Here is an 18,399-nt window from a genome sequence, read left to right as displayed (position 1 = left end):
GCAGCGCCACTTTAAGCGTCAGCGGCGTGGATGCACGGACGCGGCAGAAGCACATTTATATGCGATATCTTTGTCGTCAGCGACAGGCTCCACTTGCCTGTTTTGATGCTGCTTCTGCTGCTCACTCTAAAAATGTTCGGTGCCAAAACGGCCATCAGCTTTTATTTTGAAAACCCTCTATTAACAGTCTCCTCCGGTATCAGATGTCAAACCGCTTGAAGTCATCTCTCAAATTGGTCATCTATAGCATTGCGGTCTCGCTGGTCGTCAGCCAGGTGTTGGGTGTCATGTGGGTGGATCCCATATGTAAAGAGAGATTGACAAGTCCGTATGGGAATAGTCTGAGAGCTGAAATAAAATCTGGGATAAAAGATAAAAGCGAAAAGACATGAAAAGAGCAGAGATGCAACTGTTAAATCTCGAAGGAGCGAGTCACATTCATGCAAACACCCCGGCAAGTTCACTGGAAGAGCCACAGGTAGATGATCTGTTATTTACTGGACCATGAGGCAAAATAATCATTCGGAAAACAGGATATTCGAGTATTGACTTCAGCAATCCTCAAACTGCAAAAGGCTGGGGTTTTTTTTTCTTCTCCTCTCTCCTCCCATCAGCTGTGAAGACGATGCAGAATCCTAACACACCACCTCGGAGCTGTACCAAATCCCTGGCCTACAAATGAAGCCGCACAGCAGAGAGAAAATCTTCATAACAATAAAACTGGATGGTACGAGAATTAAAGAGTGGGAAAAAAACCATCGACTATGCATCTTTCTCCAGATTAAATTCATAACTGGATTCTTCACTACAACACAAACAAGCACACAGCTAAATATTGGTTAATTTTGGTGACAGATGGCAACGCTGTCAAACCGACCAGGCCACTTGGCAGAAGCTCAGCATGATGACTGCTCATGTTTTAATTTTCCAAACCTGGACAGAACAACACAACTCAGAGACTGGCTGCTGTAAGTTTCAAACACAAATGCCTCCTCTATTTCGTTAAAAGGATAGTTCAACATTTTGGCAAATTGGTCCATTGCCATAATCCCTATAGTTCTAGCGGTAGGTTCGTTACCTTTAATTGTCAGTGCAAGCTATTTTTAGAACGGCGGAGCAGAGCCGCAAGCTGCTCAGAGCTACGCTACGGAGGCTCATGGGATTTCTTGGTTTACCTCATACACAATCCAACAACTCCAAAACGCTCTTGTGGACAAGTTGTGACCTGCACATTCACCACGCTATGAGATAAATGGTAAATGGTAAATGGACTTGCACTTATATAGCGCTTTTGGTAGCGCTTGGACCACTCAAAGCGCTTTACACTGTAGGTCACACACATTCATACAGCGCTGTAGCGCAGGAATCTAACCATTCACACACATTCGTACACCCAATGGACACATCGGGGGGCAAGCGTGGGTTCAGTGTCTTGCCCAAGGACACTTCGACATGTTGCCAGGAGGAGCCTGGAATCGTGTATGGAATCGAACCACCGACCTTTCGGTTAGTGGACAACCCGCTCTACCTCCTGAGCCACAGCCGCCCCCGAGATAATAACAGAACTTTGCGAGACGGAGTTGTTTTGGAAAACCGCTGATGCACGTTCCCGACGGGGGCAGTTTTTCGGCAAGCAGTCTCTGCATTTGCCTCTAAAACAACTCTGTCTCGTAACGTTCAGTTATTATCTCATAGCGTGGTGAATGTGCAGGTCACAACTTGTCCACCAGAGCGTTTTGAAGTTGTTGGATTGTGTACGTATTTCATGAGTTTGATGAGGGAAACCAAGAAATCCCATGAGCTTCAATTAAAGGTAAGGAACCTACTGCTATGACTATAGGGATTATGGCAATGGGCCAATTTGCCAAAATGTTGAACTATCCCTTTAAGAGCTGCGGATTCTTTTTATTATCAACCTAGACAATTACTATTTGTTTGGGGTTTTTTTTCAATCAATGGTTTAGTCTATTAAATGTCATCACAATTTTTCACAGCAGCAAGGTGACATCTGTAAAAAAAGAAAATACAACAACAACACGAGAGAAACAGTAAATTGTCTCAGTGAAGTAGTGACATCTCAGTTAATAAGAGTCTTTTCAACACCCTCCATGTCGCTGGAGCGAGTCTCTTACTACAGTTATTCTGCAGTTGAAAAGTCACCGCCTCTGTCAACACATCCACTCCCCTCCCCCCCAACCCCCACCCCCACCCCCACCCCCATCCTCTCTCTCACAGATGAGGCGCACTGCCCTCAGCTACTCCTATATCGTTTGAGTCAGACCAAAACAAAACAAAAAAAACAAAACAAGGCAGGACCATTAACGGCTTCGAAGTATGTTGAGGTTGACAGAGCATTACACCCCAGCGATTTGCAGCACTCCGCTCCGCACAGCCGTCGAGGAGGCGTTCCCCCCTTTTCCCATTCACCTTGCAAAGTGGTTGACTGCAGGATCCTGGCACTCCATCCATACAATAACCCTCTGCAGACAGCCAGCCAGCCAAGGTATATGCTTTGCTATATACATTTATCACACACACACACCCACAGCCCAGCAGAAGTGCATATCACTTCCCTCCTCGAATGCTGCACGAATTATAATACCAGAAATGGTCACACACAAAGCCGACTAGCATAACTGCTGAATCACCTCAGTGTTGTGTTGTGTTGCATTCAGGTGTTACATATTAATCTTATTGTCTACAGATAGTTTTAGCTGGGATTAATGGGGTTCCTCTTGTTGTCGTCGTCACCACAAAAAGGAGGAAGAAGGACTGAGACGAAACAATACCACGGTCTCTGTTACAGTAATAATCTCTGCATAGACGATCACTTTGAAGCAGACCTCCTCCTGCGCAGACATAGTCATTTGGCAGCGATTCCTCCGTAGGAAGAGGTTCTCAATAAGGACGGTCTGAGGATTGGACTGGACTGAGCTTAAAGGACGATTCCAGCGCAATTTCAACCTGGGGCACTAGTTTTCAAACATTTTAGGTCTAAAATAATGAATCTGAAGATTTTCTTTTGAATATCTCCTGGTCTGCAGTAGTTCTGTCTGTCCCCGCATCGCCACAGTAGCGCAAAATGGGAGCGGACGGATCTCAGGCTGTTTAGGCTGTTTACATCCCATAAAACCGCTTTTTTTGCCCCCACAGACAACGTCAGATGGATATTCAAACATATACTGAGGGGTTTACTTCAAGAAACAGGATATGTTTGTAAACAGAGCTGTGATACAAAGTCTTGCACGAGAGTGAAGTTGACCTTCTCACTTTGTTTGTTTTATCAACAAAGGAATATCAACTCGGAGGTACGATGTTTTCGTAGCAGTAAGAGTAAATCTGGATATTGTTTATTCTACCTGTGAATATACTGATTGTCATGCGAAACTTCGTGAGACTTTGTATTACAGCTCTGTTACAAACACATCCGCATTCTTGAAGTAAAAAACCCCTCAGTGTATGTTTGAAGCCATCTGACGTTGTCTGTGGGGGGAAAAAATGTGATTTTGTGGGATGTAAAGAGCCTAAGATCTGTCCGCTCTCATTATACGCTGCCGTGGCATTAAAAAGAAAATCTTCAGATTCATTCTTTTAAAATGTTAGGAAACTGTAGCCTCAGGTTGAATTTGCCTGGAACTGTCCTTTAATCCCAGCTAAAACTATCTGTAGACAATAAGCTTAAAGAGGTTCCTCCTGTATTCGTCACCACAAAAAGGAGGAAACTGAGACAAAACAATACCAGTCCGTGTTACAGTAATAATCTCTGCATAGAAGATCACTTTGAAGTAGACATAATCATTTGGCAGCGATTCCTCCGTAGGAAGACGTTCTCAATAAGGACGGACTGAGGATTCGACTGGACTGAGCATAAATGCGCCGCAGGCCCAGTGCTATAAACCTTCACTGTGTTATACTGGCAGGTCACATAAGAGAACCCGCCCCCAGAGGAACTGAAAGTATCTATACAGCCAGATGGCACAAGAAGCAAAAAAATTGTGTTTGTTTTGTCTAAATTGTGTTTGTCAGCCCCCACAAGTGTCCAGTTAAACCAGTTTAACCCACAAGCCACCATCTGCGTCGTCGAGGTAAACGACTCGCTATGGACGAGGGGAAAAAACCTCTAAATGACCACCTTCAGAACAGAGTCGTGAAGTCGAGCAAGCTGGCGGAAAAAAATAAGACGTGACAGAGAGGGAAAGATTTTAAAATGCCAAAAGTCAGAGTAAATGTTCTCTCGTTGTAAAGCTGACTTTGAGAAGCCTGACAGGAAAGAGAGGGCGAGTGGGTGACTGTGAATCAGAATCTGTCTTTCTGAGCTGTGAGAAGAAGAAACCGCCTTCATAACCAACAATATGCTCCATATTCTGAAATTATGTTAATATAAAACATCATTTTCCAACAAACCAGGACATAATAAGCCACATTTTGCCTTTACCCATACTTTCAGGTGTTTTGAATTTTTGTCATGCCTCAAAAATTCACTAAAATAGATGGATTTCCCCACAGCAGAGAGAATAATAATGATCTTTGCTCTTTCAAAAGCTTTTTTATAATAAAGACACAGGCTGAACTAGAGAGCAAGAGACCTGGCTCTGAGGGGCTTTTTCTGTGGCCAAATACTGCACAGGTGAAATTATTAAGAGGCAGCATCTGTTCCTGAGGGGGTCTTTAAAAAGCTAGAGAGCTTCATTTTTCCTGGTGCTCTTCGAAAACCAGGGACAGAAGCAGCCATGACCAATAAAAAAAAAAGCAAGTGAAAAACATTCACATAAGTTTCTATTATAAGCTGAGGGAGGGGAAAGAAAAAAGTACCAAGATATCACATCACACGAATGTTTCTGTGAGAGCCCATCATCACCTGTGAACTCCAGTGTGTGTGCAGCAGCTCAGCTGAGAGAAGAACCGCCTTGTAATGACGTCGCCCCGACCTCCTATCGCGTTCAATGCAAAGACCACAAAAGCAAAACAAAACATGTGGACGGTCATGTGGAAGTTATGCAAAATGTGTGACACGACATCTGCAATGCAGCCAAAAGCGATCGGCATCGGTATCAGATCATCAATATTATGTCACAGAGCAGGAAAGTGTCTATACAGTGATTGAATACTGACAGAAAAAAAATAAAAGAGTCAAAACCGAGCACTCAAAAACACAGCTTGGTCACATTTCGCTCTTCTGTATCGCTGGACAATAATAATTACGTTATTTCAAGCAGGCTGCATCCAAAGCTCTGGGAGGCTTTTAGGATGGAAAAATGAAAAAAAAAAAAAGCACCACAAGGGATGAGAAGGCAACACTCAATGGTCCCCACTGTGAAACTGTTTGAGAAATTGCTTTTAACACCTTGCCCAGCACTCAGTAAAACTAATGACCTCCTGCGCCAGCATGGAGGAGACCTTTACTATTAAAATGATGCTTTCCACTGTGGCATTTTGTGCATTTTTATTTCAGCCACAGCTCTTGAGTCACCCCCCAAAATAATACAAAGTTCACACATGTATGAGTCAAGGCAAAAAAAAAAAAACATGGATGCAGCTTATGTAATTATAAGTTAAATAACTATACTATTTTTGAGTCCCTGAGTGTGTAGGTAGTGCACAGCTTAAAAATAAACACTGGCTCTGGGAACCATCAGAGACAGACTTTCACTTTTCAATTAATAAAAAAAAAAAATACACTGTTCAGCGATTCAGTTTGACAGTTCAAAGACAAATAATTTTGATTAAATCAAAACAAAAATACAGAGTTTGAGGTTAATAATTTGTTTGAGCATCACATAATTGGAATTTTTTTTAATGTTGATTTGCTAGCTTAGAGTTGGTAATTAAAAATGTATTCACACACCAATAACCAGGGTCAGTTAAGAATAATATTTGGTAACGAGGCATTAGACTTGTCCAGCACAGTGGAATCCAAATAGACACAAGACACTTAGTGCAGCCAAATATGAATTTGATTTAGGATGGAACAAAAAGAGCAGACGATGGCTGGCTACCATCCAGAGAGTCTGGATAAACCAAATGACAAATGTAAAAGCTGCAGCCAAATTTTTACCAGTAGTTGGCTCGCGGTGGGCAGTCATTTCCGAGCCTGTTTAAGCAGTTAGTAAAGCTTTTCAAAACAGCCAGCGTGTTCTAGCTCATCAAGTTCAACCACGTCAGCCCGTGGGAAGGATGATGCAACAACGCAACGCTCGCTGCCAAGGTGAATTTCTGTCGTACAAGAACTTAAACAATTACACCCAGCAGAGACACAAAGGACAAGCATTATTTGGGACAGTGCGAATAAAAAAAATGAGGAACAAAGAGAACACCTGTGCTGACGTCTATTGTACAACCTCAAGTTTCAGAAATACTCGAGTTACTCAACTCAAGACGAAGAAAGTGGCATTACACCTGCCGCAATGACCTGGAGGAAATATCTGTGTGTGATGCAACTAGGTCAGAAGTAAAAAAAAATAAATAAATAAACCTGGGAATCACTAATTATTAAAAGGAGACTATAGAGGGGTCCTGTCCTAATCCACCAACCAGATGTCACATGGTTTCCAGTCTCTCTGAACACTCAGTAACGAGGTTTTACCGTCCAATTAGGATGACTGCCCAAACTGCAAGGGAACTGCCCAAAACACGCCCACAACGCCGCCCCTCAACCAACATCTATGGTTAGGTTAGGTTAGCTTTATTGATCCCGCATGGGGAAACTATTTTACCACCAGGTCGAAAAAACCATACAGCCGACAAACAGCACAGAGACATCACACAACATAAACACAACACCAGATGCAGTAAGACCAATGAAACATGATCTAAAAGTAGGACAAAATTGAAAAAGAGAAGGACAATATACGGAAAATCGCAACTGTTTTCCTTCCCCAAAGAAGATGAAAACATGTACGGACGCATCCGATGCTGGTCGTGTTTAACAACGAAAGGTAAACAAGCACACATGGGCCTCCACTGAGCAAGCCAATCATTTTTCTTTTACGTCCCCATATGAGACAACTAAGGAGTTTCTGGAGCTGAAAATCATGCAGAACTATTCTGCAGGTGTTCAAAACTCACACAATGGTAAGCAAACGCAGTGAAATGTGCATAATATGCCCCCCCTTTTAAGAAATCGTGTTGCAAAGTTCTTATCAAAATAAGTCACTTACCTATGTCTGTGCTCGTCGTGTCCTCCCTGTCCATGTATGACCACCTGTCCAGAGGCATGCTTCCCCTCTTTGGGCGAGTCAATGTGAGGGATGAGCACGTCCTCCAAGCCCAGGTCAAAGCGCTTGTGCTTGGAATTGTCCGGGAGGAAGAAGAAGGCCCCGAAACATAAGGTGATGAAGGCACTGAGGATGAGCAGGAGGATGAACTTCTCGGAGAGCCTCAACGTCGCTCTGTGGTGCGGGAAGGAGGAGGCGCCCGGTGACAGGGTGGGTATCCTGCGGCCCGACAGCGGCAGGAGAGCCGGCGTCGTCATGGTGTGATCGGTGAAATTAAAAACTTAGCTTCGGGGTAAGGGGTTAAGGGGGTTAGGGTAGGGTGGGGTTGGGTTGGGTTGGGTTAGGGGGCAGGGCAGGGCAGGATGGGGTGGGGTAGGGTAGGGTGGGTTTACAAGTGCCACAGGAGTTGTTGCAGCAGCATGCACCAGCTGGATGACGTTATTATCTCATGCCTGCGACGGTAAGTCCAGAAACCAAATAGGGCCGAGGTCCCTCAGTGAAGGAGTGGCTGGTCAGCAGGAGAACGCTCATGACGATTCTGGAAATAGGGACATCAGAGATAAAGCGTTAGAAGCCTATTTACATCTCAGCTACCAGAGACTCAGCACAATTTCTCTCTTTTACAACTCTGATCTTTTTTTTCCCCCCTCTCTCTTCATTTTTAAAACACCTTACATCCACATTGACAGTATTATTCTAATCTGTGCTCCGTCTGGATATAGAGGAGCTGCGTTCCTTTATAGTCCCTTCCTTTTAGTTGTCATCTCACCACCTCGGCAGCACAACATCTCGCCAAACACTCTGACAGGGCTTCTATTGAGCCAAACAGCATTGAATTACAATCACACGCACATGTTGTCCTATATCACATGAGAGCTGGAATATTAAGAGTTTTTTTTACCAAAAAAAAAACAATCCTCCTGCATGCTACGGTGAATTTAACAACGTGTCATCTCATAAATAACCCTGCCACACACACACACACACACACACACACAAACAATCTCTCCCAGTCACACTCACCAAAACACTTAATCCTTTGACCATGGGTGAAAAATGATAAACATATTTTCCAGAGGCTTAAGGTATCACGAGGCTGTGCAATATCGGAGATCATCACCACCAAACAACAACTGCCCTCTGTGCATAGCATAAGTCTTCCTACTCTTGGCACCTCTGCCATGCAGCCAACCAGCACCGACCGACACTGCAGGATGAAGCCAGGCAGCCTTTCTATGTTTGTTTTCCACAAAAGCTTGCACATAAACATGTTGTTGGTTGAACGGGATGGAAGATGGGAGACCAAGCTCTACAACAGCCTACATACAGACCATACAAACACCCTCCCCTCCTCTCCCTCTCCTCCTGCCATCGGAGTCGACTGGAATGACAATTCACAGTTGTGTGGAAACCTTTTTTTTTTTTTTTTTTCTACAAGAGGGGCCAGGACATGCAAGCTAAGTACGCTGCATCACTGTATATGTATAACCAGGACTTAGTTGGAAGCCTTCAAGCGTAAATAAAACCCATGTAGTTATAAGACCCCTATAAGACCACCACCAACCCCTTCTGGTTGCATATGGAGACATGGGTCTGACTTATTGATTGCTGTAGTCCCTATTACACACAGACAAGGAGGAAGTCTTATCTCTTATACCCTTCTTTTTCCTCCTTACATTTGCACTTGGATCAGCTGCTGTGCACCTATACATGTTGCCATAGGGCATAACGGTGCACAGCAGCGTGTAACGGATATAAAGCGAGTAGTAGTCCCCCTTTAAAAGACTCGTCGTTATAACGCCTTTATTAATGTCTGAGACGATGTATTATTATAATAATTTATTTTCTATCTTGCGCCCCTGTATGCAGCTGCTACGGCGTCTCGGTTTCTTCTTCCTCTTCTCTAGCTACTACACTGAATACCAAGTTCATTCAGTGGTGGCAGTGCCAGTCTGCGAGAGCTAACAAGCTAACGAGAGGCTAGGCTAACTTGTTCGGCTAACGATGGGGCTAGCAGCGGGTAAAAAAAAAAAATCAAATAAATAAATAAATAAAAATAAACAGCCGGATAGCACTCAATAAGGAAGGAGACGTGGATTCAGTGATGTGATAATATTCCGACATATGTGTTTTTGGGCTCGCAGGCCTATTAACTGTGTCTCTAGTAGCGGCTGAGCTCAGAAACCTACAGCTAGCTCGTAGGCTAGGTTGCTAAGTAGCGAGCTAGGTTGCTAAGTAGCGAGCTAGGTGGCTAACGGAGCTAAGTGACAGAGGCGGTCTGTTGTGTGGACGCCGCTCTGCTGCTGCTGCTGCTGCTGCTGTTGCCGCTGTCGCTGCCGCTGCTGCATCACCACCTTTCTCATTTGCACGGTTGAAAATCGATGGCAGTCAGTCAGGAGTCCCGGTCCCGGTCCCGGTCCGCCGTTTGGAGGAGGAGGAAGAAGAGGAAGAAGAAGCCGTCGTCCTCCTCATGTCCACGGGTGTTAACGGTTAACGCCGCCGCCGCCGCCGCTCGCTCGCTCCGACTGAACCAACCAAGCAACCGTCCGTCCGCGCGCCCCGCCGTCAGCTCAGAGCCACATCGCGCTGCTGAGTGGCCGCTGTGTCGGACTGCAGCGACGGACTGACTGAGCCACCGCTGCTGCTGCTGCTGCTGTTGTTGCTGCTCGGTGATCCAGCATCAACTACTCAGCCTGCCGACTTTATCAAAGGACCGTCTGCCAATTGCGTTCGCAGAAATAACGTAGAAATAAATAAATAAAATAAAAATGCATATCATTTATTATGAATATGATGAGGGAACGACTGTACGTCTCCCTAAATCAGTGACAATAGTTTAAACCTCTGTACTATTTGATATGTGAATGGTTTTTTCCCTTTACGTTGTAAGTAGCTAAATATATGTGAGTGTACATCTAACACTGTAATTTACTAATTTATGTGACATCCAAGAGGTGGAGAATGAAATTCATTTTGTGTTCTACTCTACTGTCTTTTTATGACTCTATAAGACAAAAAATGTTTAGTAAAGTAGATCCAAATAACGAATTTGTGTGGTTAGACGATGCTGAGAGCTAAAATATCTTTTTCATTTGAATATTTTTGCATTTTCTTTATTTCTTGAAAAGGCTTGGGCAATGAGACGAAGAGCGATATATAGTTGAATACTGAAAGTGTGTAATGTTATGTTTATTTATGTCACACCTGTGTGGCAGGTAACACCAACAGGAAGGACTGTCTAGTCTTTTTTTTGTATTTGTCATTAAATGTGTCTTGTAATCTCATATGGGATGGGTCACAGTGGTGGCATGACACGGAAAAAAAAATTTCATTCATTCATTCAATTCATTCATATATATTGCTTTTCTGTTCTCTTTGGTCTTGTGAGCGGGGTTGATTGTTATTTATTTGTGTTCTGTAACCTGAAAAAGGGATATAAATGAAGTGCTTTAAAAAAAAATCTGTATCTTAATTTATTTTCTTTTTTTAGGTTTAGAAAATCCAATTCATCGAGATTGTAGGCTACACATGTAAATACACTTAGTTACTTTCCACTTCTGAACATTTCAATGAATTTGCTCGAATCATGTAACCCCCCCCCCAGACTCAGTTTTGTTAAACTAGTTATAATAACCTACTTTGTGAGAATTATTCAGTGGATGAAGAAATTTCAATTCATTTAGCCAAAGTTAGTGAGTTCAATATTTATAAATTAGAGCCCTGTAGAGTAGGAACAAACGGTACAAATTATTCAGTGGTGTAACCGCACTATAGGCTACATTTGTGTGTAAATATTATGTTAATTGATATGAAATGCTATGCACAACTACAATCAAACTACTCTTTTGTTGTGGCACCTTATGTAACTCACTAGGAGTTTCGTATATTAAAATAACCATGTTATCTTCTGCTCTAAATTTGGACCTTCAAGCATAAAGGGATTGTTTTACTTTTGGAGCCAGCTAGTTGCATTATGGGAAATGGAGTAGCTTAAATCCCCACTTAGGCGTCCTCTGCTTCAATTTTGACCTTTCGTTTTTAAAATTTTCTAAGAGTCACAACTACATGCAGGAGCAGGAGAAATACTAAATCACTGTGTTCACCCTCAAGCTCCAACATCTTTTTTTTTTTAACACTATTCAATTTGATTTGTTGTGTAACAGTACAAGACACTTATTAACTTTACGATTCACTGTTTTGCAGACACTTAAGCAAATAAAGTGAGATGTCAGGGAGAAAACTCAGCAGATGTTTCACAGACACAATGCTCTATTCACCACATTGCCTGTATCTATACATACATCATACACAGTAGGCCTAATCACACAAAACTGAATAATCTCATCAAATGCAACATGAGCTCTGGTGGAAGGAAGGACATAGTTTATCATATTAGTCCCTCGGGCGTATATAGCAGCGAGCTTTCCTTCCCTTTTTTTTTAAACCATGACAACTAATGCTCTGTCTTATTTTTTTTTCTTCATCAGAGGGGCACCGCTGAATATGAGACAGGTGTCACTTTGCTTTCAGGAGCGTTTCTTCCAGTCTTAGAGCAGTTTTCCCTTCACCCTGGCCAAGAACACTCTCCCAGCCAAGAGCTCACTCGGCTTTCTCCGCAACTGAAGGGTGTAATTTGTTAGAAACCTCAGCGATGACACTTCTCCTGCTGTTGAATAGCTGGCTTTCCTGTGGTGTGACTTGGGGGCGGGCCACAAACCTGGCTGAACCAGAAACCGTTTAAGACTTAGGCCGCCGCGGACAAAGGTAACCATGATTTGTCCCACAGTCTTTCCACTCCAGTAGAGCAGGAGGAGAATACAAGACGACCATATAAACGTAAAACCCACCATTTCAACATAAGCACCTATTATTCTGAGACGGACGATTGAAAGCATGAGAGGGTCTCGCAGGCCTTGAGCATCAGTTAGTGGGTGTGTGCAGAAAAGAAAAAGTACTGTTGTAGCACCGCTGTGACAGCCTCTGAACAGTTTTCAATGGGGGCTATTTTGTTGGTGAAAAAGTAATTCTGGTGAAACCTTTTTACAGCCAGGTCTGTGGAGTATCCAGAGTGTAGATGGGACAGCGGAGAGAGATGTAGCCGATGAATTTTTAGTCGAAAGCCATTTAATTGGTAGAAGTGAACCTCTGGGACTTGGCAATGTGATCCCCTGACCTCTTGCACCACCATGAGGTTGCCATTTTTGGTTTTTAAGTGAAATGTCCTGATATTTATTGGATAGATTGCCATCACATTTGGCACCCACGGTGTACTGAGGATGATTCATAAAAACTCAAGTGATCCCCCGGCTTTTCATCAATTAAAAAATATATCAACCATCAACCAAGTCTCTACTAGGGCTAATAAACAAATGTTACCACTAAGCTCAGATGATGATGATCCTAAACATTATTCCTGTTGAATATCACCACTGTATATCACCATCTTTATGAGAACATTTAACATTTTGCTAAGAGGAGCTTTGTCTCTGTTAGCATTTCTCTCTTTCTATTGTTTAAATAAACCATTCATTTGTTCATATAGGCCTAGCCTACTGCAAAACTAATTGTGGGCTACATCAGCTCCATCTGTAGGCTACCTTGTGTTTAATGTTAACATGTTAGTGAACATGCTAAACATAATTTCTGCTGAATATCATTGGTATGTCAGCATCACATGAGCGTGTTGTCATGGTGACTTTAGCTTTAGTCTTCATTAGTCTTGAAATAAATGAACTAATCATTTGTTCAATACAAAACTAATAGCATCATCACCACCCTTAGTGTTTAAAGCTAATTAACCTTATTGTTACATTTCTAAACTAGTAGGATAATGAACATATTAGTATTGTCATGATGGCATTGGCATTTAGCTGAAAGCACCACTGTTCACGCTTAGTCTCGATTTAATCAACTGATAATTTGTTCACTACAAAACTAATGGCATGACCATCAGCCTAAGCTCTACTTTGTGTCTGATAATTAGCTAATGCTAACATGCTGCTAAACTAAAATGGTAAAGATGCTAAACATTATTCCTGCTGAATATAGTTTAATCTTAATGAGCCTGTTAGCACGGTGTCTTTAGCAGTTAGCTGAAATCTACATTGTGTTTGTTTTAGTGTGGCTCAACACACATACTCTTGTTTTAAAATTAATAATTTGTTCAGTATTAAACACCTACAAAATGGTATCTCACATCTGCCTTAATGTTGTCTCTCTCTCTCTCTCTCTCTCTGGCTTTGGACTCCCTTGTAATGTTTAGAAGACCATAAAGAACATTAATTGTACCTCTACTGGATCATAATGAGTTGTTTTAAATATTAAATCATATTTATTACATATTATAGGCCTATTTCATATTTTGTTTTTATTTCATAGCCTATTTTATTTTATACTTTGAAAATCATTGGCATATATGATAGCCTATAGATCTACATTCATCTTATATAACCAGTACATTTCTCTCTCTGTCTCAACAAATGAAAGGAGCTCATTAAAATACCTTCACCCACTTCACAACCAAGGCTCTGTCTTTGAAAAGCGGGATTGTATTTCTTCTCCTTTTCTCTTTTCAATGTGACCGCTCCATATTGAAGAAGAGCTTAGCAGGCAGTTAGGCTGCACTGTGATACTGTCAGCCCACATACCAAAGTGAGCTTTTCTCTGACAGGTAATCTATCCACGTATATACTACAGCCGCAAAGACAGTCCCAACATTTTGCTGAGTGTGGAGAGACAGCCTGCCCCCGAGTCCATCAGCTGGTCCTTGAGCTGCTGATGGCTGTGACCACGCTCTCTCCGCAGCAACATCAGGACCACGTACCGGGGGCGACTGATTTACAGGACATCCCTCAGTGAGTGAATTAGTGGCAATGCTGCAGCAGCGTGCAGAAGTGGTTGACACGGCAAAGACCTCCAATCTGACAGGCATCTCTATGACTCACCTCGTCATCATACACACACAGTCATCACCAAGGAGGACCGGTTGAGTTTGGCGCCAGCAGGGCCGTATAGTGAATGCAATGGACGGACACACACACGCACACACACACACGCACACACAAAAATCTCCAAAGAGCTGAGCGGGCACAAAAAAGCTGACAGCTTCCAAATCACAGCCAAGTTGCAGAGAAGGAGGATGTGTGGTGCTGTGAGGAGGGAGGGTGTCCTTTGCTTCAATGCATCTTTGATTATCATTGTCAAAGGGATGGATGGACTGGAGAGAAGTTATCACACATTTCACACCCCAAAAAGAACAACGCTGCAGAGACAAAACACTCATTCCATATATTTTCAGGAAACATTGAGGAATAAGCAAAAAAAAAACTCACCAAGTGACATTACCCACCTGGTAAACCAAACCAGAGGCTGCGTGTCCTCCAGCTCCTTTACTTGACAGTGTGAAGTGTTGAGTTGTGCTTCTTGTGCCAGACCTCCTGAGGGAACTGGCCTGTCCGTGCTCCGGTAAGGTCAAACTGTGACCTCTCTGGCTCTGGTGGACATGGGGCGACCAGAGGAAAATGTTAAATGTACTGAGGACGGGTTCAACGATGCAACTCCTGACTTTTGACTTTCCAGTTAATTGTGCAATGCTGAGCTTTCTCACAAAGTGATCATGAGTCCCTGCGGAGAGTGTGGCATGATGGGTAGATAAACTCTGTCCACATGGCTCTGTAGAGCACATGGTGCAGAGATAAGATAAGAGATGAGATAAAGACTTTTTAATCCTCAATGATTTCAGTGCTTTGTTTAAATTCCCCTTAAAGGACTTAGAACATAACATTTCAGAAGTGAAAACAGATTTTACAGATGAGATTTTAAATATTTATATGCCTCAACTATTGCAATAAATGTAAAAACCAATGTCTTTTGCACTGTTTGATTACTTACTTGTTGTTGGGGGGTGTTTTTGCAGTTCTTTCCTAAATATTTGGAATAATTTCATCATTCGGAAAAGTTCAGAAAGTAGCGAAAACCAAAACTTGGCTGTTGTGCTGTAGTTTTGTAAGCAGAGCCCCAGACAGTCAGCAGCATGCCTTCATATTACCCATTGTCGAGAGCAGATGTGCCACTTTTCAGTTCACAGGAGCCTCATTTCACAATAAAGCTCCTGAAATGCAGATGAGATGAGAAACAAAACACCCCCCAAAGTGGCTTTCACATATTCATTTAACCTGAAATAGAAAAAGAGAGGAAATTTAGACGGCAGGCAGAGAGATTCAGGCGAGAAAACAAAAACATGCCCAACATATGAAACACAAGGGTAAAAAACAAACAATCAGAAATGCATATTACATACATAACGATGAGCAGCTGGGGTAAAATGAATTCAAAAAGCTCTGGTATTTCTATTGTTTTGTGATTTGGGGCGTTTATTTTGTTTTATGTGTGTTATTTTTATGGTAGCATATTTTAGGTGTGCACTTGCCATTGAAATAAAGTGGATTTGTGAGGCATCAAACAAATACGCATTAAAAACAACCAGGGTCCATCTAAAATCCTCATTATTATTATTATTAACCTTCCGTTTTAACACCACACCACGGTGCCCTTATCCCGTGTCCTTTTATTTCTGCACTTTCACGACAGTCAAACATTGAATTGACATGTCACCGTCAGAATTTATCGTCATGGCCACGGTGAAGGTTATTTCTGAGGCTGTGTATATATATATTGGACAGTATTTTACTCTTCAGTGCCTACGTATATGAAGCGAGGTACTTTGCTCTGTCTCGATTCACTCCATCCCTCGTAAGATTGAGTTGCTGATTTTATGTAGATGTAATCTTTTTCAGTAAAGGATGGATGGGTGTGCACTGTGCAGTTGGAAAAAAAAAAAAAAACCAAGGTTCCTCGTCTTGTTCCATCAGCAGCTGCAAGTCCGTGAGCGTAGACCACGGTAGATCTAAAACAAACAGGCTTTATTGGCTCTTACCAACTCCACTGTTTTGTAGCAGGAGCTGGTTAGGCTCCATTTAGAGCTGAGTAAGTTTATTACTGCTGTGACTGCAGCCTATAACCTCTTTGTCTGTAATCAGGTTGCACAGTGCTCAACCTGAATGACCTGCAGTCTCTTTTTTAGCCTCTGTTGATCACACTCTCATACATATATACATGTAATGTTATATTGAAGGAGGGTTTGTTGTTCTCAGACCCAAACACTGATTCCTTTTTAGCATTTCTACTGTCAGTTGAAGCCCTGGGTTTGCAGTTGGTTATACTTTTATCTTGAAAGGAGCTTTTGTCAGAGCTTCACTGCTTTCACTGACCAAGTCTTGTATGTGAGAGAGGGTTTGTTATCCCTGCGTTACCCTGGAAACTATAGTGTAGTGTGCGGCTACAGTATATGAATTATTGACAACATACTAATCATGATGAATTATTCAAAACTCAACACACAGGGATTCTCCAAAAGGCATCTATGTAAACCCGTGTTTATACTGCTAGAGATCCTAGTGGGAATTTCACTTGACCTTCAATATACAGCGTATGATGTGTGTGTGTGTGTGTGTGTGTGTGTGTGTGTGTGTGTGTGTGTGTGTGTGTGTGTGTGTGTGTGTGTGTGTGTGTGTGTGTGTGTGTGTGTGTGTGTGTGTGTGTGTGTGTGTGTGCGTGTGTTTCCTGCCTTGACAATGACAGAGGCCTGTGCTGTCTCTTGCAGCCTGGTGATAAAGGATGTCAGGTGCTGTCACAACACTGGCTTTGAGGTTACATGATGCTATAGTGGGTTACCAGCAATTTTATTCCCCTTTCCCTTTATATGTGCTGAGTCACTTTTAAGGTTAAGTAGACTAATTCTTTTTGTTTGTTTTTTATAATAAGAGGATGACCGAACAACTGACCACTTCTGATCTTTTTCAAGGTTAGTTTTACATAAATATCAGCTACAGCAGTTGTCTGCAATAGCTGACAGCATCAACAAGTAAAAGTAGCTACCTGACCTATTTCTTTCTTTCTTTCTTTTTTTTTTTTTAGATTTTGTTATTTCCTTTTGCACATGGACTGGTATGAACTGAAACTAAAGTGGCCCACAACAGTGTTAAAGGTGTTCAGAAAAGAAAATTGAATTTGATCCCACTATGGCTCTTAAAATTGGTGTAATCACTCATCTATAAAACGATGTAGCCCAAACTTTGTGCAAAATTCTATTTTCGAGTAAATCCGGGATGAGGTGGAGTAGTTTTTTAAACATTGGATAATGCATGAGCACGAATTATGCATTGCTGCTCATGATTCATCAGCCAATGATATCAGGATCCGTCATCCGTCAATCAAACGTCTGAGAAAAACCAGAAAGCTTTGACAGCGAGTAACCCGCGGTCCATCACTTAGCCTAGCTAGCTAATTTAGCAAGCTCTAACATAGACACATAGCCTACACACCCCGAGCTGGACAACATTCAATCAAATTCCTTAGTCAAAATTCCTTCGAAACACTGTGTCCCGCCCAGTCCCGCCCCAAACATTGAATATCCCATCCACTCGAAAACGGCCAATCAAATTCGTTTTCCTTACTTGTGTAAACTTGTGCGGAAACTCGTCGTGGAAGGAGGTGGGACAAACAGGACAAACAACCACTTCTGAACACCTTTAAAGGGATAGTTCAACATTTTGGCAAATTGGCCCATTGCCATAATTGCTATAGTCATAGCAGTAGGTTCGTTACCTTTATTTGTCGGTGTAAGCTATTTTTAGAACGGAGGAGCGGAGCGGCAGGCTGCTCAGAGCTACACTATGGAGGCTAATGGAATTTCTTGGTTTCCCTCATCAAACTCATCAAATACAAAATCCCAAAACTCCAAAACGCTTTCGTGGACAAGTTGTGAGCTGCACAATCACCACGCTATGAGATAATAATAGAACGTTACGAAACGGAGCCGTTTTCGAGGTAAATACAGAGTCTGCTTGCTGAAAAACTGTCCCTGAACGCAACGCGCATCAGCGGTTTTGCATGAATTTACCTCTAAAACAACTCTGTCTCGTAACGTTCTATTATTATCTCATAGCGTGGTGATTGTGCAGCTCACAACTTGTCCACGAAAGCGTTTTGGAGTTTTGGGATTTTGTATTTGATGAGTTTGATGAGGGAAACCAAGAAATTCCATTAGCCTCCATAGTGTAGCTCTGAACAGCCTGCCGCTCCGCTCCTCCGTTCTAAAAATAGCTTACACCGACAAATAAAGGTA

General features: G+C 42.4%; 1 protein-coding gene across 1 annotated transcript in view; it reads right to left on the bottom strand.

Moving 5' to 3' along the window:
• man1a2 (mannosidase, alpha, class 1A, member 2) overlaps nucleotides 1-9,817 on the bottom strand; it is a 176,703-nt gene extending 166,886 nt beyond the window's left edge. Inside the window, exons 1-2 of the mRNA XM_083997156.1 lie at nucleotides 9,569-9,817; nucleotides 7,158-7,752 (exon numbers count right to left, since the gene is read on the bottom strand). Coding sequence (XP_083853282.1) covers nucleotides 7,158-7,471 — 314 coding nt within the window. The 5' untranslated portion in view covers nucleotides 7,472-7,752; nucleotides 9,569-9,817. The remainder of the gene's footprint in view (nucleotides 1-7,157; nucleotides 7,753-9,568) is intronic.
• Between the last annotated feature and the right edge of the window lie 8,582 nt (nucleotides 9,818-18,399).

The sequence above is a fragment of the Trachurus trachurus genome (genome assembly GCF_905171665.1).
Source record: "Trachurus trachurus genome assembly, chromosome: 21".
NCBI lineage: Eukaryota > Metazoa > Chordata > Actinopteri > Carangiformes > Carangidae > Trachurus > Trachurus trachurus.
Note: the sequence above shows the minus strand (reverse complement) of the source record. Positions and strands in the feature narration are given on the sequence as shown.